This window comes from Diorhabda sublineata, chromosome 4 (genome assembly GCF_026230105.1).
Source record: "Diorhabda sublineata isolate icDioSubl1.1 chromosome 4, icDioSubl1.1, whole genome shotgun sequence".
NCBI classification, from domain to species: domain Eukaryota; kingdom Metazoa; phylum Arthropoda; class Insecta; order Coleoptera; family Chrysomelidae; genus Diorhabda; species Diorhabda sublineata.
This window is the reverse complement of record NC_079477.1, coordinates 6471528-6494188: the sequence shown is the minus strand read 5'-3', so window position 1 is coordinate 6494188 and position 22661 is coordinate 6471528. Positions and strand designations below refer to the sequence as shown.

At 32.2% G+C, this 22661-nt stretch overlaps 3 protein-coding genes and 1 long non-coding RNA gene across 5 annotated transcripts in view; 2 read left to right on the top strand and 2 right to left on the bottom strand.

The window, feature by feature from the left end:
- The window catches only part of LOC130442355 (androgen-dependent TFPI-regulating protein-like), a 30552-nt gene extending 12532 nt beyond the window's left edge, over positions 1-18020 (bottom strand). Inside the window, exon 1 of one of the 2 annotated variants that reach the window (XM_056776397.1) lies at positions 17611-18020. In XM_056776397.1, coding sequence (XP_056632375.1) covers positions 17611-17778 — 168 coding nt within the window. In that variant the 5' untranslated portion in view covers positions 17779-18020. Of the gene's footprint in view, positions 1-5834; positions 6312-17610 lie in introns of those variants that run through there. The other variant, XM_056776395.1, reaches the window with a different exon arrangement.
- LOC130442358 (uncharacterized) lies at positions 6116-7462 on the top strand. Its single transcript, XR_008909761.1, has 3 exons — positions 6116-6359; positions 6431-6673; positions 7161-7462. It is a non-coding gene; the product is annotated as an uncharacterized LOC130442358 (long non-coding RNA).
- LOC130442356 (androgen-dependent TFPI-regulating protein-like) lies at positions 7507-15833 on the bottom strand. The gene is made up of 3 exons (XM_056776398.1): positions 15228-15833; positions 8811-9169; positions 7507-7754 (listed from the first exon to the last, which is right to left on the bottom strand). The coding sequence occupies exons 1-3, from the start codon at positions 15405-15407 to the stop codon at positions 7577-7579; spliced, it is 717 nt and encodes a 238-aa protein (XP_056632376.1). The 5' UTR covers positions 15408-15833; the 3' UTR covers positions 7507-7576.
- Positions 18021-18146: 126 nt separating the features above from the next.
- LOC130442357 (protein N-lysine methyltransferase METTL21D-like) lies at positions 18147-21510 on the top strand. Its single transcript, XM_056776400.1, has 3 exons — positions 18147-19028; positions 19334-19520; positions 19626-21510. Exons 1-3 carry the CDS (start codon positions 18793-18795, stop codon positions 19845-19847), a joined length of 645 nt encoding a protein of 214 aa, XP_056632378.1. The 5' UTR covers positions 18147-18792; the 3' UTR covers positions 19848-21510.
- Positions 21511-22661: the final 1151 nt, after the last annotated feature.

Sequence of the window (22661 nt, the reverse complement as noted above, 5' to 3'; positions counted from 1 at the left end):
GCCTAGATGATAAAGTTTTTGGCAGTTTTCAATGAAAACAGTAAAAAGCTCTCTCACAGGGGCCAATTTATCCACTTGACGCCGCGTTGCTCTGGTTTCTCTGTTGTCAAATATTAGAGACCTTATCAAAAACCTAAAGCGTTTTTCAGACATTGTCATCCGAAAAATGTTTATTCCTAAACCGTCAGTGGCCCAGAAATCGCCAAGTCGTTGATGAGCTCCTATGAATACACCCAGCAAATATAATACCCCTATAACTCCTCTAATTTCAGCTTTGTGTGTAGGTCTGCAATTTCTTTCCCTAGCAAATCTCTCACGTACATTATCTATGTGTTGATTATTATATTTTACTAATAAATCTAAAATGGAGTCCGTGAAAAATAAATTCCAACATTCTAGCTGCGTTTTGGCGTTTTTTGCATCATTTCCAACCACACCAGGTAATCTCATTAGAATATTATGGGGACGCATTTTTGAGATTTTAGGAGGTGTTTTGTTCCATTGTGTACCATCTTTACCTAATTTTTTTCAAATTAGCAAAAAAAATTATTTGAACATTAGTGTACTTACCAACAAAATAATTATCAACCTCTTCCGTAGCTTCATCTTCCTCTTCGTTGTCAGTAATTTCATGTTCGGTGTCTGAATCAATGGATCTTGTTTCGACCCGACCCTCTGAATCTGATTCATCAGATTCATCAAAAGCATCGTCGGCGACATCGACACTAGATTCATTATTTTCCTCAAACATTAATCGTTGGAGTTCTTCGACATTTTCCGGTTTCGAAAAATCAAACACTTTTTTTGCACTCATTATTGAAAAAACAATTTTACAATCGATTTTCTGAACACAAAACGCCTTACACGCACAAAGTCTACAAAACAAGTGAATCACTCAGAAATGTAACATCGATGGTCGCTGTGTATCGAGCAGGTACATGACCGCCGTCATTTGGGTTTTATGGCCATAACAATGGAACAAAAGGATGTTTGCTAATGTTGTTCTAGGAAATGATTGGAGACACATTGACCTAAGAATACGCTGCATACAGCAATCCTAACATTATTCGTTTTCGAAAAAACTGCAAATGGATATAACACGTATATCCTGGATATACAAGCGACTAACGGAAGGTTAAAAGTTTCACTTGCTACTAGCGTGAAAAAAAGTACCCTAGAGGTTCATTTTCTCACGCTTTTGCGTTAAAAAAAGTGCCGTCACGTATAATTTTATAACGCAATTATAGAATTGTTTTATCAAAATAGTGGACTGTAAACGCTTTCTTTCTCATGTCAATTCGTTTCTCCGAAAAACTGTCACACTTTTATTTCTTGATATTCGTTCAAAAAAATCCATTTTGTGTTTAATTAAAAGGAATGTAATATTATTATTAGTGATGGAGAGTGAAGAAAGTTTAAACTGTAGGACAACTGTAGCAATATAGTCGTAAGCAGGAAGTTCTCTCTGATCCTTGATGGTGTTAAAGACACATTTCCGTAAACTCTATTTTATTCATACTAACACTATCGTTGCGGGTGTTCTTACAGAAGGACAGCAGCGACGCTACCCGCTTACGGGTGTCCTTACGGAAGGAGGGGATTCACTTTTACAACTTCAGGTAGTGACAGTTGCATTCAGTATAACAGTGTGTTTCGTTTCCGAATCGTCCAGCTGGGTGATTTTTTATGAATTTTTAAAGTTTTCCTTAAATAATTTGTTTATAAGTACGTTTAATTTATTATACAACGGATAAATATTTCATAATTTAATATATTTAAATACTATTCACTAAATTGAATTTTTTTTGCAGATTTCGATAACAGCGAGGGATATTTTGTAAAAATCAGCGTTCAATATAGATTCTTGGGAGTCACCTGGTAATTTTTGCTTTTTATTTATCAAATTTAATGTAGTAAAATATTTTAATACATTTAACTATATTACATTTCTCTTCTTCTTCTTCTTCTTATTTTAAGACTATGTCTTGTGTTTTCAAAGAGACAGCCTAAGTTGTGACTCCTTGGACCAGCTCTCATACCAGCGCTTTGGTGGTCTTCCAGGCGGTCAACTTGTATTGGGTCTCTCTTCCTTTGCGATTTTCGTCAGTCGATCGTCGTCCATTCTATTGGCATGATCTCTTCATGCTCTTCTTCTAGTTCTGGGCCATCTCACTATATCCGAAACGTCACACATTCTTCTAATTTCATTGCTCCTTATTCTGTCTCTTAGTGTTTTCTCTGTGATTAAGCGTAATGTCTTCATCTCGGTGGTTCTAAGAATCCGCTTAGTAGTTGCAGTCTCCGCTCTAGTTTCTATGGCGTATGTCATTACTGGTCTGACACAAGTTTTATATATCCGTGTTTTGCTTTCGATACTTAAAAATTTATTCCTCCATATCACGGTTCGAAGGAATCCTGATATCCTAGATGCTGCTGTTGTTTGCGTTTTTACGTTGTTTCAAGTTCCTATTGCTCTTGATGTTAACTCCTAAATATTTAAAAGACATAACCTGCTCTACACTTTTATTATAACTTGTCAGTTTGCATCTTCTTGGTTCTCTCGCTATTGTCAAGGATTGTGTCTTTTGTGTCGATATGATCATATTGAATTTTCCTGCAACTGTTTCAAATCTGTGTAGCAGTTTTTGCAGATTATCCTCATCTTCGGATATCACAACCGCGGTTGTGATATATTACATTTACTTCTATAATTTAAAAATTTTCTTATAACATTTCCTTAAAACAATAAAATAAATAATAATGTAAAGAACTTATTTGATTATCAATAATTTAATTCGATATGTCGGAAACCCTCCATAAATTGTACCTCCGAAAAATACTACTTATTTCATTTGTTGTTTTACTTTTTTTGTAGGATTTCAAAAAAAAACCAAAATGGCATCACCGGTCGCGTCGACGTCTGCTTGTAGGCCTTTCGTCCGTCCAAGGAGTCCTATGTTCATCAATAGTAGCCATTATGCCACCCAGCCACCCCTAATTGGTAACCATCCACGACGAAAGCAACTAAGATGTAAGAGTTACCACAAAAAAACTACTTGGTACTGCCCTGACTGCGAAAAATGTCCTGGAGTATGTCAGGAGAAAGAGTGTTTTCTGACGTTTCATGACAAAAACGGTTTCCAAATAATTTAGGACTAGCTTCACTGTAAATAGTTTTCGTTTTTCTGAAGTCGTTAGGTTAGTTTTTTAAGTAATTATGTTAATTTGTTTAAATATCCATTGTAAATAGTTTTCGATTTTTTAATAATTAGATAATTAGTTTAAATACTTTCAGTGTGAATAGTTTTCTTTTTTAAAAATAATTAGGTGTAATTTGTTTAATTTTACTGTAAATAGGTATAAATATTTGTCGATTTTTTTATTGTAATAATTAGGTTATTAGTGTTTAAAGTATATGTGTGTATATAATTATAAATAAACAGGAACGATACTTTGTTGTCATTTCATTTACATAATAAACTGCAATAAATATAAAATATGGTGATTCAAAGTAAGTCAATAATTTGTTATGGAAGTTATTATGGTTTTTTCCTAACAGTGAAGTAACAAACGGGTAATGAACTAATGAAACAAAGAAGAGGGTTGAAAAAGATAACTGTAAAGGGTGGTTCATAACCTAATTCTATAGTTTCGAATAGAAAAGAGACATAGATCAATTTTCTTAGCACATTTGCTAAAAATGTCTAATACCTGTAAGGGTATTATGGTGAAAGGGTTACTCAAATAATTTGCTTTTTTCTGTGCAGATATTCCTGGAAGAGTTTGTAATAATTGAATTCATATAAATGTAAATTGGATAATTCCCACAAATAACAATTAAAATCATTATATTTGCAAATGCTAACGTTAAAATAATTGAAATACAAAGTAATACATAATACTTACAAAATAATAATTATATATAATTATATATATATATATATATATATATATATATATATATATATATATATAAATATATATATAATTATTGTTATTTGCTATTCTAATAAAAATTGTCAACAATTCTGGAGTTTTCTTTTACAATAAATAAACATTATACTATTAGAATCATTAAACATGTCTATATGAAAAATTCAAACAAAAAACAGGTGACAGGGGTATTCCCCAAAAATGACATCCACAGTGAAAGTGCTAATACGAGGCATATTTTTTAAGTAAATATCGTTTTGGAATTAGAAAAAGTGCAAAGATATCGCAATAATTTTATTTTTACATGAATGCCTCTACCTTAATCTACTTTTCTACATAATTTCCGTGAATATTGAGGCAATTGTCATAACGTGGCACCAGTTTTTGAATACCCTCCTCATAAAATTCTGCCACCTGACTTGTTAACCACTGTATCACAACTGTTTTGACTTCGTTATCGTCTTAAAGACGCTGACCGCCCAGGTGTTTCCTCAAGTGCAGGAACAAATGGTAGTCACTGGGCGCCAGATCAGAGCTGTAGGGAGGATGATCTAGAGTTTCCCATTGAAAAGATTTGATGAGATCTTTGGTCCGATTAGCCACATGTGGACGGGCATTGTCATGCAGCAAAACGATACCCTTACTCAATTTGCCACGTCTTTTGTACTGGATTGCACGACGCAGATTGTTCAATGTCTCACAATAAGACGCTGCATTACGAGGCCGAAACTCCACTAGCAATATTCCTTTTCTGTCCCAAAAAACTGTGCATATGATTTTCCGGGCAGAAATTGTTTGCTTAAACTTCACTTTTTTGGGCGATGATGAATGTCACCATTCCATGGATTGTTGTTTTTGTTTGATCTAAAAAATCTTCACCTTCATTGTGGTACCGCTCAAGGAAAGTGAATGCACTGCCTAAACGTTGGTTTTTGTGCAAATCCATTAAAATTTTTGGAACCCAAAGTGAACACAATTTCGTCCACTTTCTGCACCAAATCTTCATTAACGACCGAAGGACGCTCACTCCGTTCTTCATCATGCACATTAAATGCTCTCACCCATTTCCTTACAATTCCATCACTCATAATGTTTTGTCACAGATCTCACGATGAATATCCATCGGTTTTACGCCTTTAGCACTAAGAAATCGTATAACAGCCCGTACTTCGCAATCAACGGGACTCACGATTGTCGGAGGCATCTTAAACACTCAGTAAACAACGTACACAATGAAGAATCAGACTGTAATGGCGTCAGTGCGTACACAAGAGATGTAGGTAACCAGCGCGCATGTTCGAAACGCCGACATTGGGGTTACGGCGGCGGAATTGCAAAACAGTACTTACTTAAAAAATATGCCTCGTATAATACACCGTCACTTTTATCCATAAATCTAACAGTTCTAATCAATAATTAATTATTGCTGTAATCGTGTTCTTATTTTTAAATTATAATTTATTCAGATTTATATAGTCAGAATGTGTAACATTTAAATTTCTCACACAATCATTCTTTAAAAAAAAGACAGAATTCTATGATTCTACGAAATTTACAGTTCTTATAAGTGAGGTTAGTTGAACGTTACGAAGCACTTCAATATAAATAATGGCATTACAATCGGAAACCATGTGGAACGTAGTTCATCTATGTCAGAAACAACGCAATCAAATGACACTTGAAATTCCAACAATTCACTCTAAACTACATTCACGAGCTTATTTTTTAATCAAAGTAGTCGATTATAATTTGTTCACCATTTTGCTGTTTTTATTTTAAATTAGTGACTTTCTCAATTTAATTAATTATTGTAAACATAATATATTTTACATAAAAGACATAAAAATAGCCGTAGTAAATGCAATATGTGTTCCAATTATATAGCTTTACATTTTACTTACAAAGATCCAAACCGTAAAAAAAAACCATTCATATTTTCTCATCTGATCAATTATCTTCATCGCTTGTTCATTTAATTTTAAATCACGATGATTTGTTCTTAAAAGAACGAAAGAAAATCCGTACAAAACAAGAATAAAAGTATAACTCAAAAGAGGCAAAATTCTCGACATGTTTAGTAAAAACCAAAGTTGCCACTAAAACTTATCACGGTTATTATGCAAAACTAGAAATGGCATAATTAATTTTCATAGTTCTTAGGTCATTGTTATATGAACTAGGTGACTAGTTATTTCTACGACGTACAATAAACATGTATCGTTTTAAAAGTTTCACTTGCTACTAGAATTTAAAATCAGTGCAGTGTAGTGATTCTCAATACTCATTAAAGGCGCGTTTTTACGAGACGAATTTTGTTGACCGAATTAAGTTGATCAACCAAAGTTGAACACGAGTTGAATCAGATTAAGTTCACACGTGTACTAAAAGTTAATCAATCACTTTCGGCACTATCGTCGAATTTAGTGGTTAGTAAATGTGTAAAAATAATAGCAATTTTATTGAAACAATGTAAAGTAATACTTTTTTCCACTCGTAGGAATTGCCGTCCTACTCGTGAAAAAAAAAGGTTACTTTACTCACTTGTTACATAAATAACTATTATGTAACTTGAGAAAAAAATCGCAACGAGTGAGGTAATAGAAGAAATCAATTGAGAGCATCAAAAGGCTTGTTAAAGGAACTAGCGTAGAGGATAATGAAGAATTTGGAAACCATTTGAAAACAAGAAAAATTTAATGAGCTCCTGGGGAAAGTTCGGGGTAAAAAAAAACAAGATACAGTTAAGTACTTTTGCTAAAGTTAAAGTGGCAAATAACTTTGACGTAACAGGAGATTCCTGTTTATACCAAACTTGGAACATAAATATCCTCTGTTCCCATTCCACTTTTTAAAGATTCACAGACTAGCGAATGTTGTTTTTTGTACATAGTTCTTGATTTTAATCTTTATATCAGTTGTAGTAAGACCTCCAATGTCTATTTCTCTTAAAATACATTTTAATGTATTTTCCCTGTGTTTATATTTTTCTTATCGCTGATTACAAAGGCAGTCATGCCTAAAAATTTGTACATAATACTTTCCTACCACATTTTCTTTACATTATTTAATAACCTCACGTAAAGCAATAGAAAACTGTAAGGTTCAAACAAAGATAAAGGCGTGAAGGTTAACACGCTTCAACTTGTTAGCATTCTCCAAAAGTGAACATTTTTGATTTCGCATTGGTAATTCAGGAACGAAAATAGTTGGAATCTTTCTATTTGCAGCTTTAAAAGTTTTATAAAAGAGTGATACAGGGTCGCAAAAACAGAATGTCTATATCTTCAATAATAGCTGAGATACAGTGCAGTCTCAACTAACATAAAAATGTTAATAGAGCACATTAATAAAATAAGTAATTTGATAAGTTAAGAGAACTTCAAGTGTCTAAGGGACATATGGAACCGCTTATGAAGACATTGAGGACGGTCAGTTTACAATACGAATACAATAGTAAGTAGATAGATTTATGATTCTTCACAGTCACATTAATATAAGACAAAAATGTTGGTGGCGAGATAATTAGGTCCTACTATTGGTTTGTTAGGTCTTTTGGCAAATAATAAGAAACGATTTGTTATATAAAAATATATACCCACAAAAATAAAACATAAATAAATTTTTATTCCACAATTCTAGAAAATTATTTAAATTTCTGTCGCAGCGAAGGTTTTTTGCAATTTTGTAACATTATTCCAAGTTTTTGATACGATAGCACCATCACGAACTGACAAGCAGTAAACATAATTCTTTGCGGCCAAGTAAAAACCTTATAGACTGCATACAGCCACACACCGTGGCAGAAATATATTGAAAAATATCTAAAAATTAAAAAAAAATGTTTCTGTTGTAAGCTAAATTCAAAGAAAGAAGCGAGTTAAACTAAAAATGTTATTGAAAAATAAACAGCTTTGGAAATACTTATTTATTAACTTTAATGTGGCTAATGATATTTTTGCGTTTTATAGTCATAAAACAATTTATTTTGGTAGTCTATTACAAAACAATCGCTCCAGCTAAATAGGCGCAAAATCAAACTAGTGACCGGACTTCTAACTGGACACTGCCATCTAAGACGTCACCTTCGCACCATGGTCATTACGGATTATCCGTAGTGCCGCTGGTGCATGGAACAGGAAAAAACTGCAGACCACGTTATCTGTGAGTGCCCTGCACTAACACGAGTGTGGTTTAAACGCCTGGGCAAACCCCACAACCTGCCTAACGACATCAAAGGGTTCAAGCCAAAGCGCCTGTCTCAAATGAGATCGGACTTCAAGTGGGATACGACGGGCCTAGCTGAAGGCATATGTGCTGAACGACTTCAACGGCCGCCCACTCCTATGAACTATGAATTTCAATCCTCGATACATTTCTTAAGCATACAATTCTTCTGGGTTGGTCTTTTCGATCCCTTCGCCTTTGATGTTTGCTTTTAGAACTTTTTATTATAGCAGGCGGTTTCTTTTTACCATTGGATTCTACGCTTTAGGATTAAGGATTAAGGGGACTTCGTTAGTAAATTCATATATCTCAAAATAACTTGAAAAAACTGAAATCTTCATGGTGCGCAGTTGAGGCAAACACACACTACTCAAAAACTACAACCAGAGAAGATCCGCTGAAAGTATCAACAGGAGTCCTTTTTGGGGCACTGTCGCCCCAACTGAGACCTAAAGATGCTAGATTTAGCAGAGAACGCAACATGCAGATATGTTACGCAGAGGATAAAGCTTCTATCCAATTGGCACCTCTAGGCCAGGGGCTATTGATAAATCTAGTTCTGCATTCATATACAAATTTACATTCTAAGACTAATTTTAGGAAACCCATACAAATATCTTTCAGTTACTCTTACTAATAAAGGTAATACTTACAAAATTTGATAAAACATAAATATTGCAGTTAATACAACTGCCGATTTTTCAAATTTAACAAAATTATACTTCTTGGGTAAGATTAATTCTATAATAATTGGCAAAACTATAAAGGTATGTAACATATGATTCAGCCATGAAGGGAAAAATAAATCAAGTATTTCAGGAAATACCAATTCTCGATCTGTATGCCATAATATCCAGAATATTGACATAACCATTAAAGTTGACGGAAAGAGTATGGTATTATACATAACAGCTCTAGTTTTGCCTAATCTTTTTTGAGTGATTAAAGAGAATTTCATTAGTTTGGAAACCTCATCCATAATAGCAACTATCATGAACAATATCTGGAAAATCTAAAACAAGTTATCCAATTATCAATATGAATCAGATAGATTGTAAATATAAAATATGAGTTAGTCACATCATATTACCCTAGAAAACTATTTTCAAAATCATCAATCAAATACAAAACAATAAAATAAATTTTCTGTTTATTATATTATAACAGATTACAGATACGAGATATACAGAGTGTTTGATTAAGAATTATTCATATAGTCCCTATATACGTACAAAAAATACAGGGCCATAGGCTCTGGGAGACGGGGGCTTAAGAAAGCAAATAATAAAAAAAAATTATGAGATGAATTTCTTTATAAAATATATAAGAAGGTTCGACAAAATCAATTATACTCGTAATTGCAATAAAAATAAAGTTTATCTAAAACATTAGGCGCAATGTACCAAAAAATTGTTCCAATACAGAAACAATACATTAATTTCTTTTTTACTTTATATATAACTTAATATAGCAGCACGAATTTATTTGTGCAAGACAGCGTACAATGCAAGACGCAATATTTCTTGATCAAAAGCATGCGCAGATGAAATTCAGCTGATTGTTTCATGCAAGATCTCACACTTGCAACTGTATCGGTTTGGTGTCATTTTATTGCGTGCAAGTTGCAATTCTAGGGAGAAATCTAGTTACTTTTGGCTCAACAGATCAGTTGACTTTCATAAAACTTAACTTCATTCTCATTATTAACCTAAGCACAAAATGTTGAATGAAATTTGAGGTTAAGATTTTGATCAATACTATTTTCTGTCTATCACACTACAAAAATTAAATAAAATGCAATATTCATCTCTGCAATATACGAGTATTAATCTTGCGATAAATTGCATGCAATGTCTTGCATCATTTCAAGCGGCCTTTATAATGCATTCTCATGCAACGCGATTTCACGTCCCTCTTATAACACGTGTTTCCCTGTCCCATACAATGCGGGGATTCCCCTCGTATTATTTCTGAGCTGCGAAATTTAAAATTTGACAGTTCAGAATCAATTTCGCTTACTATCGCACATTGTGTCAATTGTGTTCTTATAAAATTAAATTACTTTATTCAATTTGTGTTTCTAATTTTTGAATTGTATGAATATTGATTTCAAGATATACTAAAAAGTAAAAGAAGACTTTGTACAATTGCCGATACATTTAAAGCAAGTATTTAAATAGTGCCGAAGAAAGTTCAATGCAGATTATTGATGAAGTAGACGAAAATATATGTAGAGAAAATATAAATAAAATAGTAAAACTGGACAAACAATTGGAACTACTTGTTACGAATTGGGTGAACTGAATATAAAAAATAAATCCTCAATACTGTCTTGCACCATATGTAAAAATGCAGATAAAACATAAAATAGAAATCGAATAGTGAAATTTTGATAAATAAAGGTTAACAAGAAAGTATGCTCTTAAGTAAAGAAAATAATAAAATGTCGAAAGGTAAAACTTTCTACTTAAAAAAATGATGTAACGTTATGTCAGATAGTTCCAGACAGCGAATAAACATGTAGAAAACTGCTTTTGGAATTATTTGATCTATGTGTTAACTAATTTTTAATTAACACATCACTCAATAAATCGTGTGACTAACTAAGAAAATAATATATTTTGCGAAAAATCGATTTTATTCATCAATGTAATCTCATTCAAGAACAATATAATCATTCAAACGCTTCTCTAACTTCTCGATGTCGTGTTTCTTGCAATCCTTCATTTGAGCTCAATTTCTAGCGGGCCAATTTTTTTTTGAGATCGCGAATAGCCAGTAGTCACTGGGATGAGGAAGCAATTCGAAATGTGATTCGTTGAATTTAACCATCGTTGCCATCGACTTGCGTGTATTGTCTTGGTGAAATAGTGCCCTTTTTTTCGACATATGAGGCCGTTTTTCCTTGATTTTTGCATTCAAACGCATGCGCATTCTAAAGTACTGAGGCCATAACCTTGCTAATTAATTGTTCTGCCTTTGGACGCTTCGGACGTAGTTCACCGGCTGCAGTCCACTCGGAAGATGATCGTTTTGATTCCGGAGTGAAGTAATGGATCCATGTTTCGTCCATTGCCACATATCGATGCAAAAAATCTGATTAATTACGTGTAAACATGGCTAAACACTGCTCCGAATCATCATCGCTTTGTTCGACTGTGACTGTGAGTAAACGTGGCACCCATTTTGAAAAACGCTTTCTCGCGGTCAAATGTTCATGCATAATTGTGAATACATTGCGTTCTAATATCGTTACGGCCTCCGCTATCTCACGCTATTTCACTTTAGGATTAGATATAACGAATTTGTGGATATTTTGATGTTTTCTGACCTCAATTGGACGACCAGAACGTTCATCATTGATTACTATATGAGAACTTAAAAATTTGTATATAGATAAAAACGTCATAGTAAATTTCTTAAAAACTATATTATATCAGGTAAATTGAAATAAACTAATTAATAAATTTATGGTAAATTTGGCTGAGGTTTTTTATATCTTGCTTATCATTCACAGAAAACTTATCATGTTTTATGAATATCATTCCAAAATCAAAAATAAAATAAAAACTAAACTACATACAAAAGAAACATGGGCTGGAAGATATCTGAATTATAACTTCCATCACATATCACAGAAAATCAGCGTCGTTATAGGATTAACATATAGAGCTTAAAAATTAACTTCTCCTAAATATCACCACAAAGTTATAAAAAAGCTCAAACATATTTTAAACAATAATCAAATAAATAGAATCATCCGACAACGTACATGAATTATACAATAACAACAATATAAATCCAACTACATAAATAAATCCAAGCCAAGAAAAACATACGTATAATAGCACATTTTTACGAAGTGCTCATATACCTCTCCCATTCAATAAGTTCGATACTATTCATAATAAGAGTCATCAAGCTCCTCAAAATAGCCATTGACAGCAGACATTGGAAAATCTTTGACCACCGAGTCATTTTTACAAGTGCGGGAACAGATGGAAACATCTTCACGACGTTGTTTGTGTTCCATTGTGCGCAAACGAGGCAACCATCTTGTGCACATCTTTCTTATGCCCAAATTTTCAGTTAATATGCGATGTACCGCACTTTTTGAAATGCCTACTAAGCCAGCTAGCTCACGCACTTTCAATCGTCGATCATCCAGTACTCTGTGGATTTTCTGGAGTCGTCACATAATTTCATCGACCACTGCGATTCTAGTCTTCAAAGGTCGTTTGGCCTCGTTTAAACTATGCTACCTAATATTTTACTGTTGATAAAGAAAAAGCAGTCTCACCCAGAAGAGAATCTAATTCAACTTTAATATTGGTTGGACTATTGCCTTTCAAATAGTATTACAGTAGCACCTCGATTATCCGTTACCAAAGGGACCAGATGACGATCGGAACGCTAAAAAGATCGGATAATCAGGGGAAAATGAATTAAGCCATTTGTAGCGATATAAACGATGTATGTATTAAATAAAAAATATTATGTATGTACAACCAAAGGACTATACAGTGCACTAAAACAAACAAGGATGCAAGAATAAAAACGTGTGTAAGTAAACAATGAAACATGTTAAAATGACGCTACAACTTTAAAAAATCAGAAATATTTTTTTGTTTCAATCTCTTAAACCTTTATTTGGCCGCTGCATCACGCCACTTCTTTGCCCACATAATGTCCATAGCTGTAGCTGTGATTTGTTGTTACAAGTACTTTAGGGTAATGTCGAAGGCATCCTTTGCTGCAGATCGGCTGATCTTTTCGTCTTCCTCTTTTTCTTCTTCAGCAGAAGCTTGTTACAGGATGAGGTCAATGATCTGCTCATCAAAAAATGGATATCACTTTGAAGAGATTTCAGATCACGGACTAATTGCGCCGTGTCTGACTCGGAAATGTCTGGAGTTTCTGGTGTCTGGGATAGTCTCGGACAAACCTTCTCCCATTATTTTTGTGGAGTGGTTGTCTTGACTTCTTCCCAGCTTTAATGTTTAGGCTTTTCATTGCTTCAAAAAGATCACAAACCTCTTCTGTTTTCTCTAACAAAGCACTGACATATTTTCTCCTGTAGATTCTTTTGAAAGACTCGATAACACCCTGGTCCATAGGTTGTACCAATGGAGTCACATGGGGGGCAAAAACATAGCTTTAATATCACCATGTTGAAGTTCAGACTCAGATGGGTGACTTGGGGTTTTAACTTTAAATACTTTTCCACAGATGATACAAATTTGTACATTTTGAGATCACCACTGGCATTGCTACATGTGGCAAAGATCAGCCTGTCTTTGTTCAGTTTTGTTCCTGATACAGTTTCATACACTGAAGCAAGTGTTTTTTGTGGGAGCATTTTATAATTTAGTCCTGACACATCAATGTTGAAGAGTTGACCTGCTACAAGCTTATTTTCAGACACAAATTTTTCGAACTTTTACACGAACTCTTTAGCAGCATCATCATCGGCTGAAAGTTTTTCTCCTGAAATAACAACTTGTCTAACGCCGTGACGATTTTTCCATCGCCAAAGCCAACCTTGCTGTGAACTCAGTTTCTTCACAGCCAAATTTTTTGTGCAACTGAATTGCTTTTTCTTTTATGATGGGTCCTGAAAGTGGAGTTCCTTTACGTCTTTCCTGGCAAAACCAAACCCATACAGCATCATCTAAAAGTTCAAGTTTTGGTTCCTTTAACGCTTTTCTAGTTTTAATCGTATGTTCATTTTCTACCGTTATTGAATAAGCTTCAAGATCTTTTCGGTTTTTTTTCCAGTCTTTAATGGTTGTTACACCAACACCCATTTCAGAGGCTAATTTAGCAGCTGACTCACCTTTGTCCAGTCTTTGTAAAACACTTATTTTCTGTTCAATTGTGCACACAATACGTTTTCTCTTCGTACTTACAGCCATTATACAACCTTCTACTTGTAAAGTAACAATCACTTCCACCACCGTAAATTTTTAAAACGATAACACTACACGAAATATGTTTGTAAACTGAAATACATTTTATCAAATCATAACATCAATATAAGTCATAAATCACGTAACACATTATCACCAATATTATAATATACTCCATACCATAGTTTAATTGTCCAAAAAATGATATAGGAATGACTACGCAATACTTGGTGAACAGAATACATAGTCACAAATACACCAAAAATGCATCAACTGATTTACACAAACATGAAAAAAAATGAAAGAAAATCATCAATTTGATTTAAAAAAAAACAAAAATCTTAGTTCAAAACACAAGCCATCAAAAATTATTAATCGAAGGAATGATACACATAAAACAAGAGAGGTTTTCTGTGAATGATAGGCAAGGTATAAAAATTTACCATAAATTGATTGATTAGTTTATTTCAATCTACCTGATATAAAATATGAAATCGGTTGAAATTTTAATCACATTGATTTCAATATTATGTTTTTATTAATGATTTTAAGGAATCTACTAATATGTTTTTATCTATATACAAATATTTTAATCATCATATAGTAATTATTCTTTTCTAAATGCTCCCAAAGAAGGAGCGAAACGTTAAGTTATTTGTAATTAGGTAAAAATTTGAAATTTAATCGGTGTTTGATTATTTCTTTTCATCCAAACAACCTATGAACCCAAGAAATTAGTAAAAAAATTAATATTATACTCAAATTTATTGAATTTATGGTTCTGAAACTATAAATTATCTTGTGAGAACTTCAACTAAAGTACTGAAGAAATTGTTCAATTATGTAACTAAACAATGAATAAATAGAAGATCAAATTTTTATAAATGTTTCAATATAAAAAAAGTTTGACACTTCTTGAATAGAAAAAAAAGTGTACATAATATAGATGAAATCCCATTAAATTGATTCTTATGTGTATTAAAGTACTTCTTATTGGAATATAAATTTCATTGTTTAAGAAATAAAACTCATGTCAACTAAATCATAAATATTACACCACTGTGTAAAAAACTATTCAACTGTGTTTTACTACTAGAGTTCTCTATGGTTTGAAAATATTTTTCTGGATAATAACTTCATTTATAAATGTTAAATACTCACAAAATTCCATAAAGTGAAAAAACAGAATTCAAATCCAGCAAAGTCTGCTATGTCTTCACCAAACTCTTTTTCCCTACCACTTTTTTTCATTTTATATCCCAATTCCATAAAATATATTAGAGAGTACAAATTCAGAGATAGTACAGATCCGTACATTATCACAGGAAAGAAGTTTGCCATTGTAAAAAATATGAAAAGCAAAACTACACTCAACAGATCTTTAAAGAGAGCTACTTTATTATATTGGATTCTTCAACTAAATAAAAAACATATTTACAAGAGATATGATTATCACACACTGTCAATGTATTTATTTCTAATGACTGAATCAAAATATGTTGTGACTAATAAAAAGGGAAGATAAATGTTTAATTAAATGTTATCTTGAGCCAGTGATAACAATTGTATTGTAAGAAAGAATTGTAGACTATAATTTTAATCTAAAGATTTGTAAAAAACTTTCGTTTCATCATATTATAGAATGAAAATATTCAGTTAAGACCCTTCTTGTGCAAAAACCTATCGTAATGGTAAGTTATATGCCGTACATACTTCTATTGAATATAATGTTAGTCATAAATAAGGCCGACCACCCAGGATGCAACTGTTTTGAAACAAAGGTTGCAAAACGGTTGATATTGCAATGGTTTGGCAACCTCGGCAACGTATAACAGCGGGGAGCCCACGAAGTGACTCGAATGAAACTAGTTTGCAATCGGTTGTAGGTGACCATGATTCCGCGGTCTCAATTGCGTTGCAGGTGATGTTTCATTTGTTAATCACATGTTTATTTTGTTTATTTTTTCGATATGAAAAATCAAGAACTAAACCTCCAAATTGTGGGAGAAGTGTTTATCGACATTTGATAAAAAGCTATAAACGTTCTATCTGTCTGAAACAGTTCTTGTGCTGCTACGAGTCTAGAGTTCACATTTTGACTTAGGTATGGATGGATCCAATATTCTCTCTGTACCATGCATTGTCTGAGGTATTGAGAATAATCAATGATGTCTTCCTGATCTGAGTCTGAATACCTTGAAAAATTACGTTTCACTGCAGCACCAACTGATTTAATACTGCTTACGAGTCGTATCCGTTTGTGCTCAAAAGTTTTGATTCCAAAACAAAAAAAAAAGATCAACTGGTTTATATTCTTTATTTGAAAACAGTTGCACCGTGGGCGGTCTACCTAAATGTAAATACTTCTACTATAGTTCGTTCAACTTACTATAGTTTATTTGAAAAGGTCCACTACATCATATAACATAAACAAGAAAAAAATATTGTTTATTTAAATTTAACAAGGATAAATGAAGTACATTTTGTAAAAAAGTTTGGCAAGATAAACTGGTTAGAAATGATAAACAGATATTTATAGAATGCGTGTTGGGAAATACTACTTTTAAATATAATGGTGCTACCTTCTCTAAAATTTATGTCATCATAGTTAAATGAATGATTTTTATTTTTGATTTGGATTATTTAATTCTGAATTTCATGGGAAATAGTATAAATTAGCTTGATTTATTGAAAATAAAAGTGTTCATAAAACAATGACTATTCTGAATAATAATATAAATGTTTATTTATAAAATAATTAAAGGACAACCGGACGTGCAGAATAATGCGCAGGTCAGTCTATTCGGTTTCAGCTCCTGACAATGTTGCCAAAGATAATTTCAAAACATTCGCAAAAGATAAAATGATATCAAAACTTTCCAGTCAGCGAGCTGAAACGAATCGTTTTCATTCGTCTTTCGCCAACTATTTTGTTTGTGGAAAGAATTATTTGTACCTATTATGATTTGAAACCAAAAAAAAAAACAATCAAGAGTTTTGTGGGAATGGAAAATGACTGTAGGTACTACAGGTGTAAAATATATGGGAATTGATTTATAATTTAGGTAAAGCTGGTTTAAACTTTGATCATAACTATTGGAAAATATAACACAGAATATTTAAGAAAAAACCGACAAACCAATAGTAGATTTTAGCTCCATTTTCACAGAGTTAATATTGTTACAAATTTATATTTATTTTTTTCAATTGCCACCTGATCGAATTTATAATACCAGTTCTATATTGAATACAAGTTTTTTTTATTATGGTATGTTGAATTAGTTATGCATGTACGCAATTCAAACAATAAATACGTAATATTACTGCCAACTTTTCATGTAAGAAATATTATAAATTTTAAAATTCAGATAAATGTTGAAGGAACAAATTGTATTCTAAAATGCGTATACCGTATGTTGTAATTATAGAAACTATTGCTAAAAACACTTTGAATGTCATATAATATTATTTATTTATTCAAGTATAGGAGTATATTCTAATTTTAAAAAATTTGATTCAATTATAAAATACTTTTTTTACTTACGAAATTCCAATTTGTTAAGTAAAAGTAGTGATACAATCTTAAATTTTCAAACATTTCTGGATTAGGTTTTTCTGCATAATGAAGAAAAATCTGATAATTCCACGCGTATAAATCGAACAAAGCTAATCCCATATAAATGGGAAAATTGAGTTTTTGTAACATTTCCATCACAGTTTCACTTTTTCTCCACAATTATTTTTTTTAAGTACAAAAGTTTATTAATATTGTTCGAAAAATAAGCACACATATACCCTAAACACGATTACTTAGACACAAACTAAATTTTATCAGTTCAATTTTGACAAATATGTTATTATTTTATATAAACTATTTCAAAATAAACCCGACTCGCTCTAATTTGAGGTTAACTCAGCACTTCAGACAGCAAGAGCATTAAATATCTAATAAAACAATTTCAGTGGCGTATTATCAAAGCTTGTGTAAAATGTCAAGGAGATACACAACAGAAAAATTCATTAGTAAGATTTATGTCTACACAGAATAAAAATCTCTTGATTACGCATTATTTTTTGATTATACAGGAAGATAGTGATTTTTAGCAATACTTTCAGATATAGGTATTTTTTAAAGATTCTTATATAAGGCTTATGGTGAATTGACTATAAAAAGAGTTCACATAGGAGTACAGTTTTTATCAGTGATATAAAATCTTTCCTATAATTAGAGTTATATATAGAGAGGAATAGCGTTTTCATTCATTAACTCACCAATCAATATGTATAAAACGTTTTTTTTTTGACACGAGCATAAACTTTTATTACTAAGAAACATACTAGAACTCTTGAAAATTTGAATATCTATCTAATAATCAAATTTATAAATAATTCTTTATATTTCAATTGAAATATTAATTTGCCTTCTGATGTTCCGCCTATGGTTCAAATGACCATCATCTCAATCGACCTCATACTCATAATCGACGCCTGCGTAATTCTTATGTACTTTGGACCTTAAAATGTTATGAGTAAGGAGTTACTGTTATATTTTGATCTGGTGGATTAGTGTTTGTTACAGATAACCTTCATACATATATATGTATATTTATTAGTGTAGTTTTAATTAGTAAATATACAATAATTTCTCAAGAATATGTCAATTACACAACAGTATTATTATATTGTTGCTGTATCTTATTAACTGAAAATATTAAATAATGCAATAATGGAAAACACGTTTATTCGAGAATTAGATATAAACATTGGTTCAAGAAGTACAGTATTAAAATTGCACCAAAAAATAGAAGGCGATGTTAGTTGTGTAGTTTGGGATGCGGCAATAATTTTAGCTAAATATTTAGAAAAATGGAATGAAAATAATGTAGGATATTTTAGAAATAAAGCAATAATTGAATTAGGAGCAGGAGTGGGTTGCGTTGGAATAACTGCAGCTGCATTAGGGTATGTAGTTTAACTAAGCAAGGTTAACACTATGTAGCAAAGCTACATGTAGCACAGCTATATAACTCTGCTACAAGTTTAATAAGGGACTGCCGGGCTATATAGCAAATTTAAGCCTATTTTCTCTTCTGAAAATATCACAGTAGCTGTGGCGAAAGCAGCAGCTGTTGTAAGAACTACCTTCTTCATCGGAACCTGATTGGGAACTGAACAAGCTATATGTAGCTCTGCTACACAGAATGGCATCAAATTTACTATAGCAGAGCTATATGTAGCTGACGGAGCTATATCTATATATTTTCTAGTGGTGATGTTACTTTATCAGACTTACCAGAAGCTTTACCATTGCTGAATTTAAATGTAAAAGAAAATAAAACGTGTTGGGAAGGAAATCAGGGTTTAATACGAATAATTCCTCTAGATTGGGGAACAGAGGTTGAATTAAAGTCTCCAGATATAATTTTATTGGCAGATTGTGTTTATTACGAAGAGGTATTGTTATTTTACTTGATTTTTGGTATAAATTACATGGAATTCCAACAAGTACAGAATTAAGTGTTATATACTCAATTATATTAATTTGTATTTTTATTTCAGTCAGTATTGCCGTTAATAAGAACATTAAAAGCATTAGCAAGAAGTGATACAGAAATTTTAGTATGCCAGGAAATTAGGGATACTCAGAAACAAGTGGAATGCTGGGAATTGTTTATTAAAAATCTCAAAAAGTATTTTACAATTACTATAGTACCAATGGAAGATCATCATGAAGAGTTCTCTAGCTTGGATATTGTGATTTTGAAATTAACAAAATTGTAACATTTTTATATCTTTTAGAAAGAAAAAATTACACATTTCTCGGGATCTATGAACAGTCTTTCGATGAATTGGATTCAATTAAATGTAAACTGAGTTGAGATTTGTATGTGACACTGTACAATGCAATTAACATCGCGCATCCACCCTTAATAGAGCTAAGCTGATATTTTCCAATGAAGTTAAGTAGGAGTCGTCCCGGATAAAATATGGTATTCTGGGTGTACCAAACAGATATCAAACCCACCATCACCCTTCCAAATAAAACAAATATCAGTTCAGACAAAACTTTTCAAAATTTAAGGGCTGATCTGCTTGGTATCACAGGGGTAATGTTAATATACTCCTACCACAGCCTTAGAGGCGATGCTAAAATCTGCCTCACCTTCATCTTATAGTAAAAAAAATTTGAAACCAGACAATCTGATAGGTCACTTAATGATTCTACAATTGATTAAAGTAGAAAGGAGTGACAAACCAATGGACCCAATTCATAGCACGACAAACATCCCATTTGAAGTGGTAACCTCTCTAGTATATAGATGATTTGAAACTAGCTCAGGTAACTGAATTGGGCATTTTTCAACTAAAAGACAAGCTCTCTGTACCATTGGAAAAATTACTATTTTTCAGGTAGTTTATAGCAGTAAAAATCTATGCTCAGGAGTGTTGGCATCTGCTGTAAGCACATTCTCTTTGATAGCTAAGAGGCCTTCAAAGATATTGAGTGCACGTCCAAGCTAGTGATGGCGTACAAATGAACCCACGATGTACTACCTCTTAGAAATAAAGTAACTATAATGTGGCTAATATGGTATACCAGGCAATGAAGCAGACCACCTAACTAAAAAAGGGCAAATATGTTTCAGACCAGAGACCTACTGTAATGTCATGAGGAGTCACATCAATAACAAATAGATGACTAAAAAATCAGATGGAGTCTTATTATCTAAGACAATCCAAAAGATTCATAATCATGTCAGCTAATAAGAGTGAAGAACTTCTTGATTCCGAAATCGTCATTAAACTGGTGATCAGTGTTTTGACAGTTAACTGCCCTTTATGACGATGTGCATAACAGATAACAGCAACTGCAGATTCTGAGAGATAGCCATAGAGGCAGCAGAACATCTCTGCAAATGTCCTGTTGATTTAATCAAAAAGCATTCATTAAAAAAAGTCTATGTATTTCTGAAGTAGAACAATAAGATGCAGAGTCTTGTAAAAAATATTTAAGTATAGGTGTAGAGTAGCTGAAAAACTAATACGATTCACCAAACAATCTACAATCTAGCTTATTTTTAAAATGTAGTAGCTCTATGAATAGTCAAAGGTGATATAAAAACAAATATTTGTGAATAATGGTTTTTATATTTAGATTGTTGTCTTCAGAGGTAAAACTACACAATATATTGATCCATATCAAGTCATGCTTTGAGAATATTTTATTTTTTCTTGTTTGGTAGTCATAACTTAATTTTCCAATTTTATATTAAAAGAAAATATGAACAGTCTTGGTTTTATTATATAAAATATTGTTAAATTTGAGTTGATGCCTACAGTTTCTTATTGTACATCAAACTATACTACATGTAACAGTTATTCAAGTCTTGTTCGAGGTTAAAGTAAAAAATCAGAAAACGGTATTATTTGTTTAGTAAACCCATAACCGTGGCGGAAAAATATGTAATTTTATGGTTGACTGACTAAGGTCGAATACCATTTCCCTTTAGATACTTGTATATAGTTTATGTATTTAAAATTTTTAACTCACACGAAATCATAGTTGACATATTTCGCTCAGAAAAAAATGGTCTTACATTTTTGAAACATAAAATTCCATGAAAGCACTAATATTGATTGTCCTATAACTCATACTTGCCACAATAAATCTCAACAAAATAATACACAAAAAATACCGACAGTTTACATATGAGACATCACACTACTTCAGATTAAATACTACAGATGTCTCAGTAAGACTCAGAAATGAAATTATGAGAAAGATACAAAAGGTAAATCATGTAAAGGCATAGCAAAGCGCAAGAACACAGTTATCGATTAAAAACAGCTGTGGAATTTAATTCCACGGTCAGACAGTAAAGCAACGCTGAATATATCCGATTTAAATGACCGAGGTCACAGCGGCATTTCGAGAGATCTGTAGTATTTAATGTGGGACACTTTTACAAATTTACACTATAGATTTAATATTCACTATAGAGAGCATATAGACAGCATTAAGTGGAATTGGAAGTGATACGTAGCTCTCAGTCTCTCTAGTCACCATTAAAACCTAACCAAAACTTGTTATTTTCCCTTGTGCATCGTTGCGATGCAATTAGAATAGAGGTATATCGATGTTCTTTTTATCTTATCACAAGTTTGGGTTCACCTGAACAAACTCCTCCATATTTGATATTAACTCTAGCATACACTAACGACTATCGACGCAAATGCATTGGACATTTTGATCATATCTACCGACAGTGAAACGTCAATTTATAATATATTTCAATGAAAAACATATTTTCATTCAACTGATATAAGCATTGTTCAATTTTTCATATTAGAATTACAGTTTTATTCTATTCTCTCGATGAATCGTATTGAATTTCTCTTTGTCTCTAAGTTGTCACAACTGATATTGGTACTCACGCAAAAATTGAGCGTTACTTGTCATTCAATTCATTTTATATGTTCTGCAGCAGCATTTTAAGAGATTATACAATAAATTTGGAATAGAAGTGAGTATTTCACGCTGAATTGACAGATTTTCACAACTTTTTGATTATTAGTATTTGATTGAAGCTGTCA

Excerpts from the sequence above, each read along its gene's own strand:
- LOC130442356 (XM_056776398.1), bottom strand. The coding sequence starts at position 15,407 with ATGGCAAACTTCTTTCCTGTGATAATGTACGGATCTGTACTATCTCTG. Across the intron at positions 9,170-15,227 it reads TTTTCACTTTATGGAATTTT|ATTTTCCAGATATTGTTCAT; the intron begins GTGAGTATTTAA and ends AACTTGTTTTAG. Across the intron at positions 7,755-8,810 it reads TTTATGTTTTATCAAATTTT|ATATTTTTCAATATATTTCT; the intron begins GTAAGTATTACC and ends TTTAATTTTTAG.
- LOC130442357 (XM_056776400.1), top strand. The coding sequence starts at position 18,793 with ATGGAAAACACGTTTATTCGAGAATTAGATATAAACATTGGTTCAAGA. Across the intron at positions 19,029-19,333 it reads ATAACTGCAGCTGCATTAGG|TGGTGATGTTACTTTATCAG; the intron begins GTATGTAGTTTA and ends TATATTTTCTAG. Across the intron at positions 19,521-19,625 it reads ATTGTGTTTATTACGAAGAG|TCAGTATTGCCGTTAATAAG; the intron begins GTATTGTTATTT and ends TTTTTATTTCAG.